General features: G+C 42.9%; 1 protein-coding gene across 1 annotated transcript in view; it reads left to right on the plus strand.

Annotated features, from left to right (window-relative positions):
- CDH1 (cadherin 1) overlaps positions 1-12971 on the plus strand; it is an 84263-nt gene extending 71292 nt beyond the window's left edge. Inside the window, exons 11-16 of the mRNA XM_039223438.1 lie at positions 1212-1357; positions 3999-4223; positions 4544-4774; positions 7871-8001; positions 9359-9502; positions 11251-12971. Coding sequence (XP_039079369.1) covers positions 1212-1357; positions 3999-4223; positions 4544-4774; positions 7871-8001; positions 9359-9502; positions 11251-11460 — 1087 coding nt within the window. The 3' untranslated portion in view covers positions 11461-12971. The remainder of the gene's footprint in view (positions 1-1211; positions 1358-3998; positions 4224-4543; positions 4775-7870; positions 8002-9358; positions 9503-11250) is intronic.
- The last annotated feature ends 1431 nt before the right edge of the window (positions 12972-14402 follow it).

A 14402-nucleotide genomic window follows, 5' to 3' on the forward strand; every position in this document is an offset into this window, starting at 1 on the left:
CTCTTTTATTTTTTTTAATGTTTTATTTCTAGGAGAGAGAGAGAGGGAGAGACAGCGTGAGCAGGGGAGGGTGAGAGAGAGAGACAGCGTGAGCAGGGGAGGGTCAGAGAGAGAGGGAGTCACAGACTGAAACAGGCTCCAGGCTCTGAGCTGGCAGTCAGCACAGAGCCCGACGCGGGGCTTGAACCCACGAACCGCGAGATCATGACCTAAGCGAAAGTCGGACGCCCAACCGACTAAGCCACCCAGGCGCCCAAGTGTCTGACTCTTGATTTCAGCTCAGGTCATGATGTCATGGTTTGTGGGATCGAACCCAGAGCCTGCTTTGGATTCTTTCTCTCCCTTTCTCTCTGCCCTTCCCTTGTACAGTCTGTTTCTCCCTCTCAAAATAAATAAATAAAGTTTAAAAAACCTTAAGGATCATAGTACTCCTTGTTTAAGGCAAGAGTTATCCATAGATACTAAATCTATTGGGTGAAAGTTAGTTGGTGCACAGGATATTGTCACATTTTCTCCCCTCAGACCATTTTTAATTCCCAAGGGGAGAAAGTACATTTAATGTGAAGAAATCTGGTAGCCTGTCCCTCACCCAAGTGATTAAAGTTAATACAACCAAGAAAAGAACAGATATCATGTGCCTCCTAATGTCCTCCTGAGAAGGACACTCATCACCTATCCAGTGCTCTTATCTCCCTTTCCCTCACATAATTTGAGTCTGCTTAAAACGGAGTAATCATACGAGCCCAGATTGGAGCTTTGTACAAAACAACTTCAAAATTGTTTCAAAAATAACAGTGTTGAGAAAGAAAAGAAAAGCTAAGGAATGCTTCCACATTAAGGAAATCTGAAATCTAAATGTCATGCATAGATGGATCCTGAATCAGGGCAGAGATGTTCTCTGGACAGTTTTGGGGATGTCCACAATTTAAATATGTGCCATATATTAACTGTTACTTTCCTCAAATTGAAAATCAAATTGTGATTTGAGAATGCCTCTGTTCTGAGGGGATAACATGCCGAAGTAGTTATGAGTAAAAGAACGTGATGTCTGCAACTTCTCAAATGGTTCAACAATGGGTGAATCCAGGTGAAGAGAACGTGGGTGGTCACACTTTCCCGTAGACATGAACGGTCAACAAAGAGGAACCTTAGCCTTCGTTAGCTACATGCTGTTGGCTCTTGTATTCAAAGCCAGGTTTGTGCCTTTTCAGGTATCGGATTTGGAGGGATGCTGCCAACTGGCTGGAGATTAATCCAGAAACTGGTGCCATTTTCACTCGGGCTGAGCTGGACAGAGAGGACTCTGAGCATGTGAAGAACAGCACATACACGGCCCTCATTATAGCCACTGACAATGGTAAGGATGTCCTTAGCGTTTGGCCTTTGCCGCCTCACCACCCCAGCTCGTTTGCTTCCTTGCGCCCTACCTTTCTTTCAGAGGCAAGAGTTCTTTCTTTCTAGCCTTAAACAAAAACATAGGGTTTTCAACAGTGCAAATAATTTAGGTGAAGTAGAAGTACTTTTTGTCATTCCTTTCTTAGACCTGAACCCACTCCATCCCCACAGGAGCCAGACTGCCTGAGTCTAAATCCTAGGACTAAAGCTTAATACCTGTGTGACTTTGGACTTACAAGCTAATTTCTATGTCCGTCAGTTCCTCTACCTGACAAAATGATAATACCCCATCTAGATTTTTAATGAGTTCATTTATGTAAACATGCCTAGAAAAGTGTCTATAAGGACTATCATCATTTTTATCATCATCATTGTTAGTGAAATGTATATTTGAATTCATGTTTATGCATATGGATTGTAGTTTATTATAAAGCCACTATCTAGATTATAGACCGGTTTTATTACAAAAATTCTCTCCTTCTCTCTCTCTCTCTCAAACAATAAATAAAATTAAAAAAAATAACAAATAAATTGTTACCTGGGTATAACATAATGTAATTATTCACACGTTAAAGAACACTGGGATGGTTTCCACTTCTTCATGATTTCCAAGAGTTTCATATGTAAACATCCTTGTACTTGCCTCTGTGTGCAAGTATTTCCCTTGGCTAGATATTTAGAAACCAAGTTACTGTTAGAACCTGCTTACTCCCTGGGATTGGGATTGAGTTTCTTTCCCTCACTAACTCACCAGCTTTCTGAAGTAGTTGACAATCTAGAAAATGCAGCAAGGCGGGTAAGGCCACAATGGAGCTGGATGGATGGCTGCTGAATGATACAGCCTCCATCACATTGTGAATGTGGTGGAGAAAGATAAGCCTGTTAGAATTTAAAGCCTGTTCCTGGAGCTGCAATTTGGGGGAGTTGGTGAGCAAGGCAAGTTAGGCCTCGCTTGGGCCCCATTTGTAGAACACCCTTTTGCTTGTTTGTTTGTTTTGTTTTCTAAAAATTTTTTGTAATGTTTATTTATTTTTGATAGATAAAGAGAGAGCGGGAGATAGAGAATCTGAAGCAGGCTCCAGGCTCTGAACCGTCAGCACAGAGCCTGATGTGGGGCTCAAACCCATGAACTGTGAGATCATGACCTGAGCCACCCAGGCACCCCTAATTAGAAAAAAATTTAAAACGGGGCGCCTGGGTGGCTTAGTTGGTTAAGCATCCGACTTTTGCTTAGGTCATGATCTCGCGGTTCGTGGGTTCGAGCCCCGCGTCGGGCTCTGTGCTGACTGCCAGCTCAGAGCCTGGAGCCTGTTTCAGTCTGTGACTCCCTCTCTCTCTGACCCTCCCCTGCTCACGCTGTCTCTCTCTCTCCTAGAAATAAATAAAACATTTAAAAAAAAAAAAGAAAAAAATTTAAACAACCCCTGCTGGGTTTTTTTTTCTTCTCACATATGGTAAAAAGATTAATCCATGGATAAATGCATAAATAAAATATGGTATATGTATACAATGGGATATTCAAACATGGATCAGTCTTGGGGGCATTATGCTAAGTAAAAGCCATGTCACAAAAAGATAAATGCTGTATGGTTTCACTTAAGGTATGAAAGTGGTCAAATTCACAGAAACAAAGTAGAATGGTAGTATCCAGGGCTGGGAAGAGAAGGAAAGCAGGGAGTGTTTAGTGGCTACAGAGTTTCAGTCTTGCAAGATGACACTATTCAGGAGATCAGTTTCACAACAATGTGAATTTATGTACACTGTTGAGACTAAAATGTAAAATGAACTTTAAAATGGTAAATTTTATCTTTGTGGGGTTTTTTAACCACAGTTTTTTAAGGGTAAAGAGAAAAAATAGTCATCATGTTCTTGCCACCCACACATACTATTTATAGGTTTGAGATAATAGTCCTGTGTGGGTTTTTTTTTTTTCTAAAATAAATTGATATTGGGGTGCCTGAGTGGCTCACTTGGTCAAGTGTCCAACTCTTGATCTCAGCTCAAGGTTGTGAGTGGAGCCCCACATTGGGCTCCATGGTGGGCATGGAATCTACTTTAAAAAAAAAAACAAACTAATATTAAAATGATGCTTGAGTGTATACTCTCTCTACCATTTTATGCTAGATGCTAGCCTATAACAGTAGAATACATATGTCAGAATGTAAAAGAAATGCACACAGAAGTGTCCATGTCTTCTTTCCCCAAATCTATTTTGAAAATCAATTTGCAACTTGTGGCAATTTAAAAAGTTTAACCCTTTGATAATAATGTTAAAGCCATAGAAGTTCCAGAAAGGGAGAACTGGTAGAGAGGCAAAGAGGAATTCCTGGAGTGGCTCAAGTTTAATGGATGCATAAACGTACATGCAAACAAGCGGGGAGTCTGTCCTTGGTGTGAGGAATAGCTTGAATAATTGTCAGAGTAGGGAGTAGCATGCCGGAGAGCTGCCTGACCAGAAGTGATGGTGCTCTGGGATGGGGAGGGTGGAGCCGGGTGATGGATCCCTGAAGAGCCAAGCCAGGATTGGGATTAGGTCTGATTTGAGGCAGTAGAGCTTCAAGAACATTCCTGAGCTGTGGTATTTCCCATATATTTCCTCTTAGGTTCTCCACTTGCTACTGGAACCGGTACCCTTCTCCTGATCCTCTCTGATGTGAATGACAATGGCCCCGTACCAGAACCTCGAAGTATGGACTTCTGCCAGAAGAACCCACAACCTCATACCATCAAAATCACCGATCCAGATCTTCCCCCCAACACATCTCCCTTCACAGCAGAACTAACACATGGGGCAAGTGTCAACTGGACCATTGAATACGGTGACGAAGGTAGGAACTGGAGTCTTACTCTGACCCCCATGCTTTTCCCTGCTCCTGCCTCCCACCCCCTTCTGACAGTCCCTTCTCAGCTTCCAGATGTCACCTCTTTTGTTTGATGCTTGTTTATTTGCCCCTTTTACATTTGAGGCATTTCACCAAAGATCCCTTTCCTTTCCTGTTACCTGACTATCCAATATACTGCACAGTGATCTGCCGCCCAAGCAGCTCCATTACCCTAATAATTCTAGAATGAAGTTGTTGGGTTGTTTTTGTTTGTTTGTTTGTTTTTCCTCCTCTGGTCCCATCATTTATTTTGTTGCTTCCTCCAGCCCGTGAATCTCTAATTTTGAAGCCAAAGAAAACCTTAGAGTTGGGCGACTACAAGATAAACCTCAAACTCATGGACAACCAGAACAAGGATCAGGTGACCACCCTCGATGTGTACATTTGCGACTGCGAAGGGGCCGTCAACAGCTGCAAGAGAACCATGCCTTATTCTGAAGCAGGCTTGCAAGTTCCTGCCATTCTGGGCATTCTCGGAGGAATCCTCGCTTTACTCAGTAAGTATGTCTGGCAAGCGTTTCAGCCCTTGGCTTCTAAAATGGGTGACGTTTATCTGTTACTGAACATTTCAAAGTTGAGTTAGCCAAGACTGGAAGGGAGCCCTGTTCCATTAAATCAGCAGGAGCCCACTCCTTCTATTTTGTTCTTTGAATCCTTCAGAGCAGTGCATACAAATCGCCTGCATGAGAATTCTGATCTGAGGTGGGACTTCACATTCCAACTTTGTCACCGGCTCCCATGTGGGGCACATGTTGCCGATCCTTAGACCAACCCGGAGCAGCAAGACTTGAGGGTACCGTCCTCAGCAGCATGGTCAGAGCTACCAGCTCACCGCCTCCACCTCAACCTTCCATCCTGGAGAAGGGATGAGAGAGGAAGTGGGGGGGCACGTATGTGGAAAGTGCACCTTCACTCCCATTCCAGTGGCTGCAACACAGCCACACCTAGAATGTACCACCCTAACTGGATGGCCATGCGTCCATTTAACACTTGGCAGAGAGTGGGAGTGGAGTGTAGGGTGAATAGCGAGTATCAATGACTATAAGGACAGAGTGGGGAAAAGACAGTGTATAATTAGGTGCTGGAAAGGGCAGTCCAGGTCATGAATGCCTTTGCAGTCAGAAGAGGGGGCTGTTAATTTAGCCTCAAGGAAGGTTTGGTTGGAGATGTAGGATGGTTGGGACGGGGACTGGTGGCATCCAGATGGACAGAGGGGCATTCGTGCGGGTTCTCACACTAGTGAAGGCAAGAAGAGGAAAGGAAGGCAGGGAGGAGACTGATGTGGCTGGAGTAGAAGAAAGTTCTTAGAGGGAGCAGTGGGGTCAATTCTGGGGTTTCAACTTGGACTCAGCACAGGTGTTCTTAGCCCTGTCGCTTGCTGCTTCAACAGATTCATTTGCTCCTGCCCTTTGCTGCTTGTGTCGGCTCAAAGCCGAGAAGGAAGGAGAGTGTTGTTTAGAATTCAGTGAGCTTTCCAGACTTGTGTTCCTCAGAATTCACATGGCTTTATTGCCACTGCCTTCCTGTGTCATCAGCCCAGCCTGACAGTACAAGTCCTGCCTGCCCGCCTCCTTCCTACTCCAGTTACGTTTGAAGGGGCCAGTCTGGGGGCACCTGGGTGGCTCATTCTGTTAAGCATCCGACTTCAGCTCAGGTCATGATCTCACGATTTGTGGGTTTGAGCCCCACATCGGGCTCTGTGCTGACGGCTCAGAGCCTGTTTCAGATTCTGTGTTTCCCTCTCTCTCTGCCCCTTCCCCACTCATTCTCTGTCTCTCAAAACTGAATAAATGATAAAAAAAAATTTTTTTATAAAAAAGAAAAAAAGAAGGGGCCAGTCTGTTCTGGGGACAGCAGTTACTAACTAGTACTTTCATTCTGAGGTAAACGTTAAGGATTGTAGTTCACACTTACAATACTGACTTTTTAGTAATAGCCTTATCTCAATTTGTTTGGGGTATATTTTATTAGACACAGAGGCCAAGGACAACATGGCAGAATGCTCAAATGTGGAACAACCTTTAAAGCGAAGCAATGCCAGGATTCACACTTGCAGCTTCTTGTGCCTTGTGGGCAAGCATAGAACTTAGACTTCTAAAGATGGTTCTCTGAAGATGCCAGGAGATGTGGATGCTCATGTAATCCCTCAATATGTGATTGCTTGCTTTGTGCCTGGCTTTATGAGGATCTGCTGGGGCTACTGAGGTTTTGGTAGTGTATCGGGTGGTACTTCCTCAAGCGGTAACAGTATGACATATTGTAGTTACTTTCCTTTAAGTATAACATTTAAGTAACATTTCATAAGTAACATCTTGGAAATGATAACCTGCTTCTTGATTTTACTTGCTGTAAGCTCCACGTGGATGGTGACTGGTGGCATCTCATACGGTCTTCAGGGCCGTATCCTCAGTGCTAAGACAGTTCTAGGCTGACCTCACAAGTGTTCACTGTTCCTGCTTATGGATTGTGGTCAAGGAAGTTTGCTTCTCTGAATAAGGTGATAGAAATTTGCTATCAGAAACAATAGGGAGTTTGGGTATTTCTAAGAAATCTTTTCTCCAAGTCTATGCAACCTCCTGTCTCAATCCAATACTGCTTCAGTAGGGTGTTCCCCCCCACCAAGTAGGGTGTCCTTTAGAGATACTTGGGCACAAGCATCTATAAAGAAAGCACATTGAATCATAATTTTTTCATTCACAGTAAATAGTTTAGAAGTTTTTAACAATTGTTAATCATATATACCCTAGAAATATCCCATCATCAGATGAAAACTTTGGAAATTAAACAGATTTTAGAGCTTGTCCACATGATTTTTATCTTAAGGGACTATACCAGGCAATTATATGGTCTGTGTCCCATTCCTTAGAACTGATTAAAAATAATATGTATCTGTCAATTACACTGAGGGTGACCCAAACCTGTTCACAAACCTTTAATGGTTCCAACTCAGAATCAAAGCCAAAGTCCTTCCAGTAGTTGACATATCCCTGCCCCTTGTCTGTTTGCTTCTTTCCCCCCTCACTCACCCTGCTATGGCCATGCTGACTTCACCTGTCATGCCAATCATGCTTCTGCCTCAGGGCCTTTGCTCCTACCATTTCATCTGCCTGGAGTATTATAGATTCTGGGAAATGACTGATTGGTTTAATAAGTCCAGTTAGGGAAGCCTGGGTGGCTCAATCAGTTAAGCGTCTGACTTCAGCTCAGTTTATGATCTCACAGTTTGTGAGTTCAAACCCCACACCAGGCTCTGTGCTAACAAACTCAGAGCCTGGGGCGTGCTTAAGATTATGTGTCTCCCTCTCTCTCTTTCTGCCCCTCGCTCACTCGTGCTCTGTCCATCTCTCTCTCTCTCTCCCAAAGTTAAATAAACAATAAAAATTAAAAAAAAATTCCAAGTAAAGACCACACTTGAATTCCCATGTGATTGTCCACTATGTTATACTGCATATATTAACTTCAGGTATGTATCAGTATGTGGGTTGTCTGACAGACATATGTCTGATAGGCAGGGCAGTGGTGCCTTGTGATAGCTGTTTTTTATGGCATTCCTGACCTGTGCTTCTCTCCTTGTTCTCTCTTCCCCACACCAGTCCTGATTCTGCTGCTTTTGCTGTTTGTTCGGAGGAGAGGGGTGGTCAAAGAGCCCTTACTACCCCCAGAAGATGACACCAGGGACAATGTTTATTACTATGATGAAGAAGGAGGTGGAGAAGAGGATCAGGTACGTTTTTAAAACTATGGTTAAAAACCTATGTGGCAATCTCTATTTGGAAAAAGCAATGATTAGAAGGTAGACATTTAAGATAGCCTTGTTCTATTCAGCACCCAGATGCGTGGACAGAGGCAAAGGACAGTTAAGTAACTTGCCCAAAGTCACTCAGGTAGGAAGCAGTCAAACCAAATAGTCTGACTCAGGCCTGTTCTCCTCCTGGCTGTTCTTAGGACATGAACTTTAAATTATTTTGATGTAAAGCAATTAATCTTTTGTGATATTTTGTCCCTTGAGTTTATAGGTATGCTAAACTTTAATTTTTCTAGATGTTAAATCTTTAGGCTTTCTTTATTTTCCCTGATTATAGAGATGATCTTACCTTGCCCTGGAGCTTTTGTTTGTTTGTTTAAAGTAACCTCTGTGCCCAGTGTGAAGCTCAAACTCATGGCCCCAAGTCACATGCCCTACTGACTGAGTCAGCTGGGCACCTTTCTGTGGAATTTTTGAAAGTGTATGCTATCTAGAAAGGGAACCTTGGACCTCATCTCAGGGTTCTGCTTTTGACTCCTGCCATGCATGAACACATCTGCAGAGCGACATGGTCTGAAAAAATAGCCATTGATTAGAATTCCAATGCCTGTTTTGCACAACATATCAGGGGGTACAGAGAAATGTCCTTCAGGCGTTTGTGGGACAACTACTTATCTCAGCTACTGTCATAGTCTGTGTGGACTGCTATAACAAGATACCACAGACAGATTGCTTAAAAATCACAGAAATTCATTTCTTACAGTTCTGGAGGCTGGGATATCTAAGATAAAGGCACCGGCAGATTTGGTGTTTGGTGGTGGCTTGCTTCCTCATTCATAATCAGCCACATAATTTACTCATATGGCAGAAGGGGAGCTCTAGGGTGTCATTTATCAGGGCACCAGTCCTATACCCAAGGAGGGCTCCATCTACCCTCCTGATCTGATCACCTCCCAAAAGTCTCCATTCCAATACCACAACTTTGAGCACTAGGTTTCAACGTGTGAATTTTGTGAAGGACACAGATTGAGTATCTGGCAGGGAGGCTCACAGGAATCTGCAGCTCAGCTGGGATTTAGTTAATAAGGTAAAAAAGCCTACATCCTTACCCCAGGTGCTATTCATGATCATTTGGTGCTGTATTTCCTTCTAGTGCTATTTTGAAAACTCTTAGGTTGAAAAATGTCATCTTAGTTTACAGTGGCACATGCTTATAACTATTATGCAGTTGAAAGGGCATTATCTGATACCAGAATCTGTAATCCAAATATAGCCGCTTATTTGTGACTGTTTTTTTTTTTAACCCTTTGGTCTATTTTTACCTCTTTCTCCAAAGGACTTTGACTTGAGCCAGTTGCACAGGGGCCTGGATGCTCGGCCGGAAGTGACTCGCAACGATGTGGCACCAACCCTCCTGAGCATGCCCCAGTACCGGCCCCGCCCTGCCAATCCTGATGAAATCGGAAACTTCATTGATGAAGTAAGTTAGCAAAATCAAAAGCCAAGGTGTCATTCATCTCTAAACTCAGGAGCAGTGGTGTTGAAACTGAAGAAAAAGTCTTTAGATTTTTTGCTTTACTATGTTTTCTCCTTTTCTGATTCCTGAATGCTATTTTTTATTTATGTCTCATCTGAATTTCAGAACTTAGAGCACTTCAAATTGTTCCTAGCAAAGTTGCGAAGTCCATATGGCAAAACCAAGAATGAGTTGAAAGGATTTAGTGAAAGTAGAAATGAAACTAAAGGAATTCAAAGTAGATCCATTTGATTTCACTCATGGGTCTTTTTGCCGTTGCATCCCACTCCTGGTTGGGATGTGATATTAAATGTGTATCATAAGTCTACCTAAAGGCCAGAAAAATCACATCCCTTTGCATATGTCAGAAATGCATTCAGCTTTAAATTCCAGGAGCTTAAACAGATAGGAGTAGATTAACCTCATAAATCCTTATTTTTGTGCTTGTTACCTCATGATCACAAGATGGCTGCCACAGTTCCAGGCCTTAGGTCTCAATTCCAGTCAAGAAGAAGTAGGAAGGGCAGGGTAGAGGCCAAAAATCTTATTCAAACAAACTGTTACTGCCTAGTAGGGAGTTAATCCTACATTACTGGCCAGAACTGTCACAAGATTGTCCTTATCTGCAAGGGAGAATGAGAAATAAGGCATTACATTAATTAGCTTAGGGAAAGATGGGGACAAATTGGGGGTGGGGATGAGCAAAGAACCCAGCAAGATAATAGTCCAACAGGATCTCTTTCCTTAAGCTATGTTACCTGATCACTTGCTCAGTTACTGGAATGGCTTTCAGGGCTAGTCTTGATGGTCCACTGGGCCTCAGTCAGTCTTCATGGTATGGGCTGGTTTTCCTTTAGTTTCCCACGGGAGCTGTCACCGCCAACTACACGAAGCACAGCAGTGTTGGAAGTAGCCGAGCCGTATCTATTCTAGCCACTGGGCCTTAGAGGAAGCTGGGAATGGGAAAGGCCGGTTTAACCCTCCCTTTTAGATACATCTGAGTTCAGGTTCTTTCCTCCATTCATATTCATTTGTGTGTCATCACATCTGATAGTGGCTTTTTTTTTTTTTAAATTATAAAAATAATGTTTACCACTTAAAATAATAAATGATGAAAACATATAAAAAGCAAGTCCTTCCTCAGTACCCCCAAACCTATTCTCCAGCAGTAACTGTTAATTGCTTGGCATCCTTCCTTCCAGACCTTACCTGGTAGAAATGCCAGATGGACCAATATGACTGTTTTCAGCCTCTGTCCATCCTGACGGGCTTGTTTCTCTCCTGCCTACATATAATTTCTCATTAGTTTAGGGGAAAAGATTCTACATATTTACCCATAATGTTCGCTTTTCATGAACAACATAGTAGATTTGTCTTCCTTGCATGTTTGTATAAATTGACCTTATTGGCGTCACAGGATGTTTGCATGGTCACGCGTGACTTGTTGCTTGAGGCACCTAGACAAGGCGTCTTTCTTTTTTTTATGTTGTTTTAAAATTTTTATTTTGAGAGAAAGAGGGAGATACAGAATCTGTAACAGGCTCCACAGAGCCCAACGCAGGGCTCAAACCCACGAACCATGAGATCGTGACCTGAGCCAAAGTTGGATGCTGAACCGACTGAGCCACCCAGGCGCCCCGAGGAGGCATCTTTCCTAAGATGACAGGTGTGCAATTCCTTTCATTGAAAGATCCTATTGTCTTCTTCTTTAGAACCTGAAGGCAGCGGACAGTGACCCCACTGCTCCTCCTTACGACTCGCTGCTTGTGTTTGACTATGAAGGAAGCGGTTCTGAAGCTGCTAGTCTGAGCTCCTTAAACTCCTCGGAGTCGGACAAAGACCAGGACTATGACTACCTGAATGAATGGGGCAATCGCTTCAAGAAGCTGGCAGATATGTACGGAGGTGGCGAGGACGACTAGGGGACTCGAGACAAATGGGGAAGGAGATGGGCCCCTACATCATGTGACAGAAAATGCAGGGGTAATGGTTTTTCAGCTCCCTTCACTTGAGATGAGTTTGTGGGGAAGAGAGATTGCTCAGTGATGCAGTTAGGCTAGTTGGGGTTTCCACTTTATAGATCTAATCTGTGTGTGCTAGAATGATTTTGACTTATTTTTTAAATCTTTTTTTCTTTCAAAACTCTTTAAATGGTGATGCTGTCCAAAAGACCCCCATATGTTAATATTTCAAAACAATACCTTTGGCCTCAGAAGGTTCTGCTAGCAATTTGCAGATTCCCTTAAGGGCTTTTGTCTCATTTTTTATGGGAAGGGAGGGATCAACTGCCCTTTGTGCGTGCGTGCGTGTGTGTTTGTATATACTTATTTTTGATTTGTGTGTGTTTTTCTTTCCTGTCACTGCATGGTGCCCCCTATTCTGGTATCCACTCTTACTCCTTCTGAGCTTACATTGCCCCAGACAGGGGTTCTCTGATACAGAAATTATTGGACCCTTGTCAGGTAAGAGACTTGGTCTTAGTCTGGCCATAGTGTGAGTGAGGGTATTGTTTACTCTTAAGACCTGTAATCTTCTGAGTATATAACTTGAAAAGGGTATCCATCCACTTAATTGTTCTGCGTAAGAATGTTAGTTATGTGTATGCCATTACTGGGGTGCTTTGGTTCTAAACAGGGAGCCTTGACCAGAAAGGGTGGTGAGTTTTTAGGTGCCACTCAGCATCTAATGTTCATTTAACACTCAGACAAGAGTGAGCTAGTCCAGCGCTTACAGTAGTGCCTCGGGTGCTACAGCCAAAGACAGACAAGGGCAACGTGAAAAATGGGTTTGAAGGTGGCAGGAGACATGTCACTGAGCCTGGCAATTTAGCAAACTGAGGCTGAGGATGGTTGAGGTGGCTCTACCTCTAGTCCTGAACATTTTAAAGATTGGAAGAATCCCAACATGTGTCTCCAATCAGGATCCTTCCTCTAGACTTTGTTCCTGAAAACCTAGAACCCACGAGTGCCTGCTGTTGTTGATGTCCACAGGAAATGCTGGCTGATCTGGAAACATCTGCCCTGAATTCCAAGCATGCATAGAAACTGAGAATATTAGGAAATTCATTTTTCCCCCTTAGGAACAGGAAGAAAATATGGCGCTAAAAGGTGTTAGTAAGGGGAGCATGGGGAGGACTTTGATTTGGATCTGCTTTTAGTTAAAATGTGAACTTCAAGAACCTTTTGACAACCATGGGAAAATAATTGCTTTACTGTCTGTCAGCTGTTTTTTGAAGAAAAAAAAATCATCCATGCAATCACATCTTGGAATTGTCTTGATTTTTCAACAATGTAAACTCTAATGTGGTCCTGTATAGAGAATGTCACTATAGTTTTGAGTGTATATATGTGTGGGTGTGATAATTTTGTATTTTCTTTGGGAGTGGAAAAGGAAAACAATTCAAGCTGAGCGAATTCTTAAATATTCATTTTTATAAATTTTATTAAAGAATTTTGTTAAACATTGTCAGACACTTGTTTTATTTGGTTAACCGCAATTCCAGGCAAGACCAATGGTACTTGGGCTTATTCAAACATGGAGAAGGAAGCTTCGTGTTGAAATGACTCTTCCAGAACTTTGTGTCCTTCTGTTGCGCGCAGAGTGTGGGAAATTGCATTTACAATGTCACTTTATTTGAAAACTATCCATACGGTTTGTGGAGAAGCCATTAACATTCTCTTGTTTAATGGAAAAGCTACTGTGAGCATTGCTGAGGGCCCAAGTAGAGCTTCAGACAACATTCCGTCAGCACAACGTCGGCCTAGGCCAGTGGTTCACCACCGGGGAGGACTATGGCTCCCTCTCCTCAAGGACACTGTGCAACTTCTGGAGACACATTGACTGTGATGATATCAAGTCACAGGGCCAGGGGTGCTGCTGACCATCCGGCGATGCACAGGACAGCCTTGCGCAACAAAGAATCGTCAGGCTCAAAATGTCAGCAGTGCTACTGTTGAGAAACCTTGTCACAGTGCTGTGACTTTCCTCTGCTGGAGGCAGTTGTACTTTATGTATATATTAAAAACACTTTTAAGTAGTAGTCAAATATATATATATATATATATATATAGATAGATAGATAGATAGATAGATCTTCCTTGACTTATGTGGTTATATCCCAGTAAACCATCATAAGTTGAGCCTATGTCAAAAATGCATTTAATATGCCTAGGCACCAGACATGAGAGCTTAACCTAACTCACTTTAAATGTGCCCCGAACACTTAGATTAGCCTACAGTTTAGTAAAATCATCTCACACAAAATCTGTTTAATTTTAGTTTTTAAACACTTATTTTGAGAGAGACAAAGTATGTCACGAGTGGGGGAGGAGCAGAGAGAGAGACTCCCAAGCAGGCTCCATGCTGTTAGCACAGAGCCCTGCATGGGACTTGATCCCATGAACCATGAGATTGTGACCTAAACTGAAATCAAGAGTCTATATGCTTAACCAACTAAGTCACCCAAGTGCCCCTTATACAAAACCTATTTTATTTATTTTCTAGATTTTTTAAAATGTTTGTTTATTTTTGAGAGACAGTGTTGAGCAGGGAAGGGGCAGTGGGAGAGGGAGGCACAGACTCTGAGTAGGCTCCAGGCTCTGAGCTGTCAGCACAGAGCCCGACTCAGGGCTCGAATTCATGAACTGTGAGATCATGACCTGAGCTGAAGTCAGATGCTTAACCGACTGAGCCACCCTATTTTCTAAGAAAGTGTTGAAGAGCTCATGTTATTTATTGAACATGGACAGTGAGAAATGGAATGGTTGTTAAGTGTGCCTGTCTGTTGTTTACCTTCCTGGTCAGAGGACTAACAAAGTATGGCTGGCACAGCCCAGCATCACGAGGAAGTGTGACCACCTATCAC

This window comes from Hyaena hyaena, unplaced genomic scaffold (assembly GCF_003009895.1).
Source record: "Hyaena hyaena isolate Hyena2069 unplaced genomic scaffold, ASM300989v1 scaffold_18, whole genome shotgun sequence".
NCBI lineage: Eukaryota > Metazoa > Chordata > Mammalia > Carnivora > Hyaenidae > Hyaena > Hyaena hyaena.